The sequence below is a fragment of the Phoenix dactylifera genome, chromosome 17 (genome assembly GCF_009389715.1).
Source record: "Phoenix dactylifera cultivar Barhee BC4 chromosome 17, palm_55x_up_171113_PBpolish2nd_filt_p, whole genome shotgun sequence".
Classification (NCBI taxonomy): domain Eukaryota; kingdom Viridiplantae; phylum Streptophyta; class Magnoliopsida; order Arecales; family Arecaceae; genus Phoenix; species Phoenix dactylifera.
Window position 1 is genome coordinate 12,117,664 of NC_052408.1, and position 14,404 is coordinate 12,132,067.

Here is a 14,404-nt window from a genome sequence, read left to right on the forward strand (position 1 = left end):
CTCTCTATTGCTTTCTGCTTCCAGCTTCCTATTCTCCCAGCCTTCCTCAGGCCGAAGTCCCTTTTTTCCGGCATCTTTCCCAGGTCCCCCTTCTTTTTGATTTCCCTCTCTTGTAATGGGTTCTTTGCCTAGCGAAGTAGTATCCACCATGAGTGCCCTGGAGGTCGAGATGACCGAAGAGTGGTTTTTCCCTCTTCACGGGTTCCGTTTGGAACCCGCCAGGCGAAGGGATCGGGTAACCGATCCTCCGGTAGGCCAGATCGGAGTGCACTCGGAGTCACTCTGGGCCGGCCTCCGATTCCCTCTCCACAGTTTTGTGAATGAGTTGCTGGCGGTATGCCAGTTGGTTCCGGCGCAACTCACTCCAAACGCTTGGAGGACAGTGATGGGTTTCCTGTCACTGTGTTTACTGCAGGGGATTCCTACCTCTGTCAACGTCTTCCGGCGACTTTTTATTTTTAAGTCGAACCCGGGAGACGGGGAGTGGCTCTACATCGCCCTTCGGGCGGGTCGGCCACTCTTTCAAGGTGCTCCTTCGTCCATTCATGGCTGGAAAGAGAAATTCTTCTTCCTTGGTTCTGCACAGTCCTGGGGATTTGACCCCAGGTGGAGGCCGGCCCAACTTAAATCCATCAACAGGCTCCCCCAGCTTTCTCCGCGTGAGCAGGAGATCTTCGATACCATCCGCAGCCTTGGGGACGGGATTTTGCTGAACGGCCTCATTAGCGAGGACGCCCTGGTGAACGTGGGCTTGAGCTCGGCACGTCTTCAGGGTAAGGATAGTTACAGCAACTTCTTATTTCCTTATTGTTCTAATGTTCTAATTTTGCTTATCTTTGCAGACATCGCAAAAATGGTGACCAAGAGCGAAGTCCTTTACGCCCGCTTCCAGAAGAGGGCGGCCGAACTCTCAGGAGAACCGACCGAGCCGAGGAAGAAAGCAAAGACCTCGGCGAAGACCTCGACGACCACAACAGTTGAGGCGCGCGCTTCTCGCCCCGTGCGCCCTGAGGCTGGTCGGGGAGAGGGCGTGGGCTCTGGCGGAGCCACGATGGCACTTCCGTGTCCGGTGCCGATTTCGCAAGTCCCTGGTCGGCGGGAAGCTCCAAATTCCGACCAGGGAGGGAGGACCTCAACAGATCTGAGGCTCGCACGCCCCACCTCTACCACGCAGCGGTCCGGTCAGCCGTCTACTCGACCCCAATTCCCCAGCTCTGAGCCGGGGAATAGCCAAGAAGCAACGGGGTCGGCTGCACCTAGGCCAGCTGAGGCCGGTCTGGCGGGTTCTTCGGGTCCTCAGGAGCGGGTGCCTTACGCTCCTGGATGGGCTGTTTTCGATGGCGACTCGGCCCTCGATAATGCACAAGGGGCGCGCGAAGTTCTTCGGGTCGCGCTGCTCCCGGCCGACCAGGCCAAAATTCGGTCCATGAACTACGGCGAGTTCATGGACTCCGCTATTTGCTCTTCCATCCGAGTAAGTCAGCTTTTATCTCTGTGCAAATTTGTGTTTCGGCTTAAAACTGTTTCTTACATGTCCCTCTTGCAGCGCCTCCACGAGACCGAGACGATGATTCACATCATCCAGGACTATCGGGACCGGGCCCGAAGGCATCAAAGGGGGCGCGAGGAGGCCGAAACAAAGTTCCTCGCGTCTGAGGCCGAGCAGAAAGTGCTTCAAGCGAAGCTAGGGGCGGCCGAAGACGAGGTTCGGACTCTGGTCGCCGAACTTGAAGAGGAGAAGGGCGCGCACTCTTTGACTATGTCTGAAGTGCGCGCCGCGGAGGCCCGCCGGACGGAGGCCGAATCGTCGCTCGCTATACGCGAGCAGGAGGTGGGGGAGGCTCGAATAAAGGTCCGAGATCTCGAGATCCGTCTACTTGACGTGCAATCTCTGCTCGCGGATCGTGAAAGAGAAATAAAGATTTTGGAGCGGAAGGCCGCCTACCACGAGGCTCGAGAGAAGGAGGCCCGGGAGCAGGCCCAGGACACCGTCAAGCTCTTCCGCGAATCGGAAGAGTTTTGCGACTTGATGGAAGAGGAAGGCGTCAATGGTCTCATCCAGGGCTTCAAGGACTTCCGCAATCAGTTGCGGCGACTTCTCCCAGATTTCGACCTTAGCCTGCTTCAACCAGGCGCTGGGGTCGAAAACCCAGAAGCGGAGGCGGAGGTAGAGGTTCCAACCTCTGGCGGGACCGACCAGGAGGGTCAAGCTGAAGAAGGCGAGATCGCTCTTGAGGTCACCGAGGCAGCTCCCAAAGCCACCGTGGGGGCCTCGGCCGCAGAAGAGCCAACTGTTCCTGAAGTCGTCGGGCCTGAGCCCTTGGTGTAGTTTTCCCCTTTTTCCTATCTTCTCCTCCTTTTTTTGTAAGCCGGAGCGGCCTCTATACGTTGTTAAGGCCGGGTCCGAGCTCTTGTACTAGGCCTCCGGGCTTTTTGAAATGAATATTCATTTGTGTGGAAACTCGTCTATTGTAGTTTAAGTTTCTCTGCTCGGATCTGTTTTAGGTTCCGAGGATATGGGCTCTAGGGCCTGAGCTTTTTCCGCCACAGGGTTTTGAGTTAGTGTTTGGCTTGCCGAGCTCCATTGCTCGGTTCTTCGACCAGTGGTATAGCAACGCTTGTGCTTATACCAAGGATTTGGGCTCGGAAAGTCTTTCCGAGCTCAGTCCAGAATTCGACCGAGCCCTAAGGCGGTCTCTAGGACTTACAATTTTTGCGTAATTAGTGAACTTCGACCCTCGCATTGCCGGGGCGGACCAGATTCGTTTCCAACGAATGGGTCGAATGCTCGTCAACTCGTGACGGGAATTCACCGGACTTAGTGTAATGATATGCTGGTGTCATGAGCGCTCCTTCGCCGAGGCGATTGAAGACGCTCCTCTGCTCGGCGTCCGTTCTTTGAGGACATCGGCAGAGAAAAATCCAAGACCATGTAGAAGCATTAAATGAATGGGTACCTTGTACCATATGCGTCCTTGCGCCGAGGCGGCTGAAGACGCTTCTCTGCTCGGACTCCGTTCCTCGAGGGCGTCGGCAGAGAAATCCAGAAACAGAATAGATAATGTAAAAATATTAAGTAAATGGGTACCTTGTACCGTATGCGTCCTTGCGCCGAGGCGACTAAAGACGCTTCTATGCTCGGACTCCGTTCTTCGAGGACGTCGGCAGAGAAATCCAGAAGCGAAATAGATAATGTAAAAAACATTAAATAAATGGGTACCTTGTACCGTGTGCGTCCTGGCGCCGAGGCGACTGAAGACGCTTCTCTGCTCGGACTCCGTTTTTGGAGGGCGTCGGCAGAGAAATCCAGAAGCGGAATAGATAATGTAAAAAAACATTAAATAAATGGGTACCTTGTACCGTGTGCGTCCTGGCGCCGAGGCGACTAAAGACGCTTCTCTGCTCGGACTCCGTTTTTGGAGGGCGTCGATAGAGAAATCCATCGATGAAGGAACGAGCCGAGCTCGTTGGTTGAAGCTGGTAAAGAATGAGCCGAGCTTGTTTGGCCAATAAAGACAACATCCCAACGTATCGGGGCATCCCGATGAACCGGGGCATCTCGACGTCTCGAGGCATCCCGGCCGAGGTCGGGGTAGGAGCACGAGCCGAGCTTGTCCGGTCAGAGAGGACCGCTACTCAATAATCGATGGAGCACGAGCCGAGCTCGTCCGGCCAGAGAGGACCGCTACTCAATAATCGATGGAGCACGAGCCGAGCTCGTCCGGCCAGAGAGGACCGCTACTCAACAGTCGATGGAGCACGAGCCGAGCTCGTCCGGTCAGAGAGGACCGCTACTCAATAAACGATGGAGCACGAGCCGAGCTCGTCCGGTCAGAGAGGACCGCTACTCAATAAACGATGGAGCACGAGCCGAGCTCGTCCGGTCAGAGAGGACCGCTACTCAATAATCGATGGAGCACGAGCCGAGCTCGTCCGGTCAGAGAGGACCGCTACTCAATAGTCGATGGAGCACGAGCCGAGCTCGTCCGGTCAGAGAGGACCGCTACTCAATAATCGATGGAGCACGAGCTGAGCTCGTCCGGTCAGAGAGGACCGCTACTTATGTCTCGACGCCTCGAGCTTCCCGGTAACCGGGGCATCCCGACGTCTCGGGGCATCCTGACCGTGGCCAGGGTAGGAGAATGAGCCGAGCTCGTCGATGGAGAGCGCACCATAAACTCATGGACATCTTTAGGGAGTCCATGCAGGTACTCCATCATCCCGAGGTATCAGGGCATCCCAACCGTGGTTAGGGAAGAATAAACCTGATGCCATGAGTTAATCAAGAAAATTGGTGAGCTCGGAATAAGTTCGCAAACCATCAGTTTATCGTGAAATGAAATTCATAGAGTGAAATTCATAGAATGAAATTTAATGGTTGAATAATGAGGGACCCCTTAGGGTTCTACTGGTGGTACACGCGGAGATTTTCAGAGCTCCAGCTCCGCGGAATGGGAGTCCCATCTAGAGACTCCAATTGATAAGCTCCGGGTCGGCGAATGCGCGTGACTCGGTATGGTCCCTCCCAATTCGGGGCCAGCTTCCCTCGCTCAGTTGGTCGGGAGGTTTCAGCTCTTCTTAGGACAAGGTCTCCTGGTCTGAAAGATTTGACTTTGACCCTGGCGTTGTAGTACTGAGCTGTCTTTTGTTGGTACCTCGCCATACGCACTCGGGCGACCCCCTTGTTTCCTCGATCAGGTCGAGGTTGCCTCTGAGCTGCGAAGAGTTGGAGCTAGCATCGTGGTACTCGACTCTTGGAGAGGGGAGCCCAATCTCTAGTGGAATGATGGCCTCCGTCCCATATGTCAGGTTGAAGGGAGTCTCGCCGGTGGGGACGCGGAACGTAGTCCGGTAAGCCCACAGGACATTGTATAGGTCTTCGACCCATTGTCCTTTGGATTTGTCGAGCCTGGTTTTGAGACCCTGCAAAATAGTACGATTTGTTACCTCGGTTTCTCCGTTTGTCTGAGGATGCGCGACCGAGGTGAAGCGGTGGTCAATGCCAAGCTCGGAGCAGAACTCTCTGAAATGGATGTTGTCGAACTGGCGACCGTTGTCAGAGATAAGGATGCGGGGGAGCCCAAATCTGCAAATGATGGACTTCCAAACGAAATCCCGCATCTTCTGCTCGGTGATCCGGGCGAGGGGCTCAGCTTCCACCCACTTAGTGAAGTAGTCGATAGAGACGACCAGGAACTTTCTTTGCCCGGTGGCCAGAGGAAATGGCCCGAGGATGTCAATTCCCCACTGGGCAAAAGGCCAAGGGGAGCTGATGGAAGTCAAAGGAGCCGAGGGCCGGCGCTGAACATTGGCGTTCCTTTGGCACCGGTCGCATCTTTGGACGAAATCCATAGCATCCTTCTGGAGTGTCGGCCAATAATATCCTTGGCGCAGAATTTTATGGGCCAAGGCTCGTCCTCCCAAATGGTTTCCACAAATTCCTTCGTGGACTTCGCGCAGGGCATAATTAGCTTCCGTTGGGCGAAGGCATCTGAGAAGGGGAGAGGTGAAGGATTTCCGATAGAGCTTTCCCTCGTATAGTATGTATCGGGTGGCGAGGCGCTTGATTCGGCGAGCCTCTCGTACATCAGCAGGGAGGGTTTCGTCTTGCAGATAGCTGATGAGTCCATCCATCCAGCTTGGCTCGAGCTCGGTGCAGAGGGTCTGCTCGGGCTCGTCTGTGCTGGGCTTTTGGAGATATTCCAGGACTGCCCCTTTGGGAAGCTCGCTCATGCGAGAGGACGCCAGCTTTGATAGCTGGTCGGCCCTGAGATTCTCCGACCTGGCAGTATGTTGAATGTGGAAAGAGTCCAAGGTCGAGGCGAGATCCCGTACCTTCTGGAGATACTTCTGCATGGTCGGGTCTCTGGCTTCGAAGTCGCCCACAATTTGGTTGACGACGAGCTGAGAATCACTGAAGGCCTTCAAGTCCTTCACTCCTAGCTCTTTGGCTAGCTTAAGCCCGGCGACGAGCGCTTCATACTCCGCCATGTTATTGGAAGCAGGAAACTCGAGGCGCAGGGCCTGCTCGGCGACCACCCCCTCCGGGCTGGTGAGAATAAATCCTGCTCCACTACCCCCCGAGTTTGAAGAGCCATCGACATGTAGAGCCCATGTAAAACTCGGGGTCCGCTCCAGCGGTGGCTCGGGTTCAGGCTCGACCTCATCTGGTATGGTGCACTCGGCTATGAAGTCTGCGAGTGCTTGTGCTTTGATCGCCTGTCTGGGCCGGTACTCAATGTCGAATTCTCCGAGCTCAATGGCCCATTTAGTGATCCGACCCGCACGATCTGATCTCTGCAGGATCTGCTTGATCGGCTGGTCAGTCGTTGGGGCGGGCACCTCGGCTGGTCGTCTTGCCTCGTGGGTCGCTAGGTAGCATCGCCTTGCCACCATTTGGTCTCCTCGAACTTCACCGACTCCCTGGCTGGTGGGGAATCACATCAGCAGGTGGTGAGTTGAGACCGCTGCTCGGAGGGCGTTGAGTCCTGGCCTTCCAAGGATGGCGTTGTAAACCGAGGGCAGGCGTATCACAAGGAAGCTCATACCCATGGTACTTTCACGAGGGGCGAGCCCGGCTGTGACCAGAAGGTCGATCTCGCCCTCTACTGGGACTGAATCCCCAGTGAATCCAACTAGCGGAGCATTCATCCTCCGTAGCTGTTCTTTTGTTATCCCCATTTTACAATAAGCATCAAAATCCAAAACATTCGCCGAGCTTCCATTATCAACCAGGATGCGTTTTACATCAAATTTATTTATGATCATGGAGATGACCATGGCATCATCATGGGGAGTTTCGACTCCTTCTAGATCGTCATCTGAGAAGGAGATAGCTTCAGAGGTGCGCGGGCGCTTCGAGGAGGCTTCTTCCCCTGAGGCTTCCCCAGCCGAGGTCCCTCCTCGGATAATGTTGATGACGCCGGCGATGGGCCTGTTGGCATTGGAACCTTCAGGCTGTGCTGCTCCTTCGGCTGGCTTCTTCCCTTCACGCCGGCCTTGCACAAACCGATCGAGCACCCCTCGGTGAATGAGTGCTTCGATCTCATTTCGGAGCTGATAACAATCCTCGGTATCATGGCCGTGATCCCGGTGAAAACGGCAATACTTCCGGAGATCACGCCGGATTCTGGTGTCTGGCTTTGGAGGGGGGAGCCGGATGCAATCCCGATTCTCAATCTCCATGAGGATTTCAGCCCGAGGAGCATTGAGGGGAGTATACTTTTCATACCTCCCTTCAGGTGCACGGGCCCGCAGTGGGAACCTCGGGCGGAGTGACCTCTGCTGCGGCGGTCCTCTCAACCGGGGTGGACTCTTCGGGCGGGGCGGATTCTTAGCTCGTCGTGGAGACGGGCTTCTGGATCAGCCGCGCACCTCGCGGCGTCTTTTCTTGGGGTTCTGCTCGGTTCCGCCCCGCCTAACTGCCACGGCCTCTTCTGCCTTGGCATACTTCCGCGCCCGAGCGAACATTTCGGTGAGGTCCGTGGGGAAATTCTTCTCGATCGAGAAGAGGAATCTGTAGGACCGGGCTCCAGTCTTCAATGCTGACATGGCGATTGACTGGTCAAGCTCCCGGACCTCCCATGTTGCGGCGGTGAACCGGTCCAAGTACTCCTTGAAGGATTCTCCCTCCTTTTGTTTGATGTCAAGGAGGGAGTCGGATGTGCGCCGCTGGGGCTGGCTAGCGGCGAAGTTGCCAGCAAATTGTCTGCCGAGTTGCTCAAAGGAAGAGACAGTACTCGGCTTCAGCCCGGTAAACCAAAGCCGAGCTGGCCCTCGGAGTGTCGCCGGGAAAGCTTTGCACATCATGGCCTCCGAGGCTCCTTGTAGGGCCATTAAGACCCGGTAACTCTCCAGGTGGTCCAGGGGATCAGCCTTGCCGTTGTAGGGCTCCACCTGGGGCATCTTGAACCGTGGTGGGACCGGTTCATCTTCGATCTCCGGAGAGAAGGGAGACTTCGTAGTGAACTCGAAGTCGTTATCACGTCCTGATTTTCTCCCGTGGAGTGCCTGAATTTGGCGCTCCAACTTCTCGACCTTCTTGTCGAGTTCATCATTCTGGAGGATCGCTATAGCGGTTCCTCCGGGTGCAGGTTGCCCTGGAACCGACTCAGCTTCTGAAGGCTGTGGCCAGCCTCCGTGATCTCTGACTGGGTGCTCTCTCCAGAGGGAGGCCTGGACTTGAGGGTCCTGACCTCGAAGAGGAAGCCCGCTTGTAGGGGGCTCCGGTTGAACTGGAGCCGGGGGAGGCGGTGCTGCTGGGATGCCCCTGGGTTGTAAGCTTTGGACGGCGGTAGCCAACGCCTGCACTTGCTGCACCAGGGCATCAAATTGTTCCGGTTGAACTTGAGGTGCTGGCTCAACCGGGGGTGGTGAGTTCCGAACGGAACATTCTGGGCTTGGTGGAGGACGTCGAGAGGCGTTGGAAGCCCCTTTGCTTCTTAGCTTCATGGTAGCGAACTCGGTCCCTTCCTCTAGCGCCAACTGTTGCTGGAAATTGGACCCGGGGGCCGCCGTGAAGCCGGGGAAGGAGGAGCTCCGCTGCTGCAGGAGGCGGACGGCGGTGCGCCGGCTGACTGCGTCCTCCGCCGCGGGGGGTGTGCAAGTCCTGCAAGGAAAACCGGTGGCCGGGCTCCCCGGCGCCGGCCCTCCGATGCCTAAGTCAGAGGGGCCAAGTATGTGGAGAGAGCAGGGAAGAGAGTATATGGAGAAGACAGCAGGAACATTTGGATAAGATAAAGAAGACGAAGAGGATGATGTCCTCAATTGTGTCTGTGCTTCCCGGCGGGTTCAGTCCCGGGGATCTGTTTTCGTTTTTTTGTTCCCCTCTCCCTCTTCCCCCCAGGTTTCCTTTTATAGGAGGATTTTGGTTACCTGGGAGGTGACAGGAGGTTTGTCCTGTTTTGTAATAATTGGGCACGATTTAGCCCATTAATGGCGTAATGGAGAACGGGACCGGATCAGACCGGAATCAGGGAGTTGTCACGGTCGATCGGACCTGTTGGAGTGGTTGAACCGCCGGCCGTAGCGGGCCTGGGGTCTGTGGATGGTAAGTGCATTTATTACCGAATGAACCGGCGGTCAGGTAGAGCCATGCGCTCTGATGGTTCAGTGATCCGGAGATCGTCTTGGGCCGTGTTCATTAAATGCCTGAGTGCATATTAAATGCCTGAGTGCATCGGAGACTTGAGGGAGTCTCATGCATTAATGGCAGGTCGTGCCGAACGCCTGCGGAGATCTTATGCCTTGATGGCTTGGAGATAGTGGCAGGTCGCAAGCCGTAGGAGTTGTCAGTCCCTTGGACTTTAGGCGGAGGTTGAACATTTGGTTAAGGCATCGGCTCGGCAAGGGTGCCGAGCCGAGCTGGTCGCCCGATGGGGCACCCTGTGGCGGGGCTGCTTTGAGTACTCCTGGTCGGTGCCCTTTAGGCGAGCACCTTCTAGCAGAGCGCCTCGGCGCTGTCTCTGGTCGGCACTTTCTAACCGAGCAGCTTATTTTGGTTGGGCACCTCTTGGCGCGCACTCTGGTCGGCGCCCTCTAGTCGAGCGCCTTCCTGGTCGGCATTCCTTGGCCGAGCAGCTTTCCGGTCGGCGTACTTCGGCCGAGCGCCTCCGTGGATGTATGACTTGGGGTTTTTCCCCCAACAGGACCCATGGCAAAGTAAGTAGCGCGCGTCCTGATGGATATTGCTAAATAGATCACGGAGGTTGTTTAAAGAAATCAATAATTAAATAAGTATTATCTAAATGAAAAAGAAAAGAAAAAAACAAAAGACGTTATGTTAAGCAGCTCTTTTGCAGCTGGCAGAGTTGATTCTGGCTTTACTGGTTCCTTTTCGGGAGTCAGATAGGCTAGTATGGAGGCCGTCGGGACGGACGCGGGTACGAGCTAGGGATCTTCTTCCCCTGTTCAAGAGGGAGTCCAGACGGCAGATAGAGGAAGGATAGATTTGGAGGATGTGGATTCACCCGCGTGTGGCACTGTTCATCTGAAAGGTGGCATGGGGATGCCTACCTACCAGAAGTGTACTAGTTCGGCGAGGAGTACGGGTCACACAGTGCTGCATGGTGTGTACGGAGGTAGAGGAGACTATTGATCATATTCTTGTGCAGTGCCCGAGGGTGAGAGAGATTTGGAGTAGATCGCCGGTCCCCTTGTCCCAGTCGGTGGAGTCGGCTCAGGCCCTGATTATTTTATTGAGAGCATCCATGCGGAGCCCCAGATTTTGGGAGGAGGGTATTTTTAGAGCATATCTGGCTTACCATATCTGGTTGGACAGGAATGCTGGCATTTTTGAGGGTAGGAGGATGTCACCGAGGATGGTGGTTGACAGAGCTATATCACAGTATGGGGAGATTATTGCAGCCTCTGCGTTATTCACTAGTGAGATGGCTAGGGACATCTGGGGCACTTTACCCGCTTTTACAGCGCCCAGGTTCGCCCTCGTTTCTTGGGTGCCCCCACCCCTTGGTCATCTCAAAGTAAATTTCAACGGGAGCATGTTGGTGGATGGTGGATTTGGAGGGGTTGGATTTGTGATCAGAGATTCCTGGGGCAGGATGGTGGCAGCAGGGGGTTAGCGCACGATGGGACTTACAGTTGTTGGGGCAGAGCTTCGAGCTGCATGGAAGGGATTGTCTTTTGTGAAGAGTGTCCTCGGTGCCGAGTGGGTGCTTCTTGAGGGGGATTCCTCTGTGGTGGTTGATTGGATCCGAGGTGTGGATAGATATGGGGATGGTCATCCCCTCATTAGAGAGATTCGGAGACTGGCTCAAGAGTTCGGTGGCTTCCAGGTAGCCCACGTATTTCGGGAGGCGAACAGGGCAGCAGACTGAGTCGCCTCCTTCGTCGCACGGCACTCCGGAGAGTTCCTTTGGACATCTATAGGAGATATTTCTTCAGATCTGTACTCTTTACTTTATCGTGATCTGGCAGAATGTACTCACTTTAGAGCTATATAATTTGCCATTTTGACAAAAAAAAGCAGCTCTCTTTTCCTTATGTGCACGTGTTTCGTGGGGCGAACAGAGTTAGTGATTGGGTCACCTCTTTTGCTGCCCATGATTCTAGAGAGATCTTTTGCACTCTATATGCTTCTACTCCTCCACCCCTCCACCACTGTGTAGTCTTATTTCTAATGATTTAGCTGGCTGTGCTCATACAAAATTAGTACGAGCAGCCGATGTTTCAAAAAAAAAATATATATATATATATAGAGAGAGAGAGAGAGAGGATGCTTCTGGACACTTGCTTTATCAATCCACTGATTCTTATGATTCCACGTTTTGAAGGCGGGAGAGTCCTTGGTAAGCCGGTGATGTCGGCCCACCAAACTGCGGCTTGTTTTTGCATGCCGATAGTTTGAGGCGAACTCACATTCATGTGTAGTGAGGCGCCGGTTTACCAAAAAAAGAAAAAGGTGGGCCGTGACACAACTCTAGACCACATAGTGTGAGGCCTGGATGGGGGTCCGGTTGGCCTGCATGAACTCGTCGCCGGCCGAGTACATGGCCTTGGAGAGCTGTCGCTCATGGACATCGAGCAGCTTGTCAAGCTTCTCCACGGCGGCCTGGGCCTCAAGGTCTCACCACATCCACCCGGGCCTTCTCCTCCAGCGTCCCGCCCAGAAGGTTTGGCCCCCGGCCGCATACTTGGCCGCGTGGTACCTCACGATGGGACGTGATTCTGAGAACAGAATAGGTGAACACAATTCCATTCATAATAAAATTTTTTGATGCACAAGCTTCATAGCATCAGTCGTTATGCAAATGTAATAAGTGAACGTAGATTAATTGCCACACCTTCTTTTTCTTCTAATGTTATAAAGCCCTCTAAATAGTAGCACTCTTGAAATCTTTTTTTTTTTTAAAAAATTATCTTGGCCCCATAAGATTCCTTTTATGCCGCACACTCCATGAGTGATTATTTTTTGTAAGGTAGGATTAGGGCTGTCAACAGGCCGAGCTGCTCGGGCTCGGCTCGGGCCCGGCTCGGTAAAAGCCCGGCTCGAGCTCGGCTCGTTAGTCAAACGAGCCCGAGCCCGAGCCCAAAATGAGGCCCGTTTAAATCTGAGCCCGAGCCCGAGCAGCTCGCGAGCCCAAAAGAGGGCTCCAAAATTGAATTGGATTGGTTTGGGTTCGGACTTAGCCCGTTAACCCAAACCCAATCCGTTAATCACTTAATCCTTCCCTCCCACAGTCCCACGGTCCCACCTCCTCTTTCTTTTTTTTTTTTTTCTCTTCTCCTTTCGGACCTTTCTTCTGGGTTTCTCCAGAAGCGTCCGGGTGTCCGGTGTCCCTCCCCTCCCCTCTTCCGGATGTCCCTCCCCTCCGGGTGTCCCTCCCCTCCCCTCTCGCCTTCCTCCTCCGCCGCCGATGCCTCACTGCCTCCCTCCGCCGCCGATGCCGAGCTTGGTTCCGGAGGTTTCGATCGGAGACTGGATAGGGTTGTCCCTCCCCCTCTTTCTTCTCCGTTTCTCACTCTCTCTTTTCTCCTCTTTGCCGACTCCTCCACCGACGACGGCGGCGAGACTGCGACAGAGGAGGGAAGTCCCTCGCACGGGATGGTCGGGCCGCGGCCGGCGACGCCCGCGGCCGAGCCCGCGGCGCCCGTGGCGTCCTCGGCCGTGCCTGCGGCAGAAGCCAGTGCCGGCGGTGCTCGCGGCAGAAGCCGGCGGCTGCCGCACGCGACGAGGTGAGTCATTCTTCTCTTTTTTCTTATTATTTTTTTCTTTCTATCCTTCTTTCTTCTCTTCTTCTTCTTTTCTTTCTTTTCTTCCTTCATTCTTCTCCGACGAACCGTCGGAACCGAGCTCGGCTGGCGGCTGCTCGTTCTTCTCTCCGACGGTCGACGGAGACAGGAACGAGGATGAGGATGGGGCGGGCTCGGGCTCGGGCTCGGGCTCGCCGCTCGGGCTCGGGCTCGGGCAAACGAGCTTCACGAGCCCAAGCCCGAGCCTGAGCTGTGCCGCCCGAGCCCAATACTGGGCTCGGTATCGAGCCCGAGCCGGGGAGTTGGTGAAACGAGCCGAGCCGAGCCTGCGGAGGCTCGGGCTCGGCTCGGCTCGTTAACAGCCCTAGGTAGGATATGGTTGAAATGTTTTTCATGTGCATGGTACATATAATATACAAGTCCATATAAGTGGAAAAAAGGAAAAAGAATGGCCAACACTCTTTTTCTTTTTTTTTTTGATAAATAATAGGAGGGGGGAAGGGACCAGCCCACTCACGTAGCAGCCCCCCACTGGGCCTTCCTTCTACCAGGGAATGTTCGATACAGGTTGCAGGTTTTGCATGCCTTCCTCAATCCATGGGCTCATCCCACTAGGCTCATCGCCTTCACATGTGGGTACATCACCCACAGTGCCACCTTGGTACAAGTGGAAGAAAAACATAACCGCCAACCGGGCATGGGGTATCCGGTCCCCTAATTTAATCGACGCCTGCGCGTTTCGAACCCGGGCAACTCGGGCAGAATTATTGCCCCCTTACCACCAGGCTACTACCTTGATGGCATGGCCACGACTCTTCAGGATAGGTGAGGAGAAATACATGGTCGATTGGGAGCCAAGCGATAAAGCTCCAAGCCCATGGCCTCTGTTTAACACATTGCACTCTGAGTTCCTGACGTAATGTCGTGACTGTTGGACCCGTCTACCGGATCTGATTCATGCAATAATTTCTCCAATTTTGTAATCAAAATGAGATGTTGGAAGGGCAAAAAAGACTCTAAAAACTCGTTTGGTTCGTTGAAATTTTTTTTCTTTATCGGAATATTTTTTTTTGAAAGCTGATTCATAAGAACATAATTCTTGAGAAAATAGTTTTGGTATGTTCAGTTGACCATGAAAAAGTGGTACATTACAGAATGGCTTATGTTTGGTTGAAGTCTATTTTTTTTAGAAAAGTTATGTTATCTATTATACCCTTAATAAAAGAAAAAATCTTATTTATGAATTTTGACGGCTTAAGGGCAGTTTTGGAAAAAAAATTCAATTTCCAACAGGTAGAAAACTAGCTTTTCATGCCTTTCATGATTTTTTTTTCAATAAAACATAAAAATCTTAATAACATAAGAGTGTTCCTTTTTATCTTTCTCCATTAAAAACTGCAACCAAATTATATATATATATATATATATATATATATATATATATATATATATATATATATATATATATATATATATATATATATATATATATATATTGACCACATTGTCTCTCCTTCTTTCTCCGCGAACCAAACAGAGCCCATGATACTGGAGTGTTATGGTTCATTTGTTTTGTCAGTGTTCAAGTGCTAAATATCTTATTCAGTTTCCGTGCTTTTTATACTCCTCTCCTTTGTCTTTCCACACGCTTTTCTTGCTGTCGCTTTGTATCTTTTTCTGATTTTAATAAATT

The 14,404-nt window shown here is 53.5% G+C and overlaps 1 protein-coding gene across 1 annotated transcript; it reads left to right on the forward strand.

Moving 5' to 3' along the window:
• Positions 1-1,051: 1,051 nt before the first annotated feature.
• On the forward strand, positions 1,052-2,329 carry LOC120104298. The gene is made up of 2 exons (XM_039115222.1): positions 1,052-1,474; positions 1,547-2,329. Exons 1-2 carry the CDS (start codon positions 1,052-1,054, stop codon positions 2,327-2,329), a joined length of 1,206 nt encoding a protein of 401 aa, XP_038971150.1.
• Positions 2,330-14,404: the final 12,075 nt, after the last annotated feature.

What these genes read in the sequence shown, in the direction of transcription:
- LOC120104298 (XM_039115222.1), top strand. Translation starts at nt 1,052, where the DNA reads ATGGCACTTCCGTGTCCGGTGCCGATTTCGCAAGTCCCTGGTCGGCGG. An exon ending in CTATTTGCTCTTCCATCCGA is followed by an intron (nt 1,475 to 1,546) that starts GTAAGTCAGCTT and finishes TCCCTCTTGCAG; the next exon opens with CGCCTCCACGAGACCGAGAC.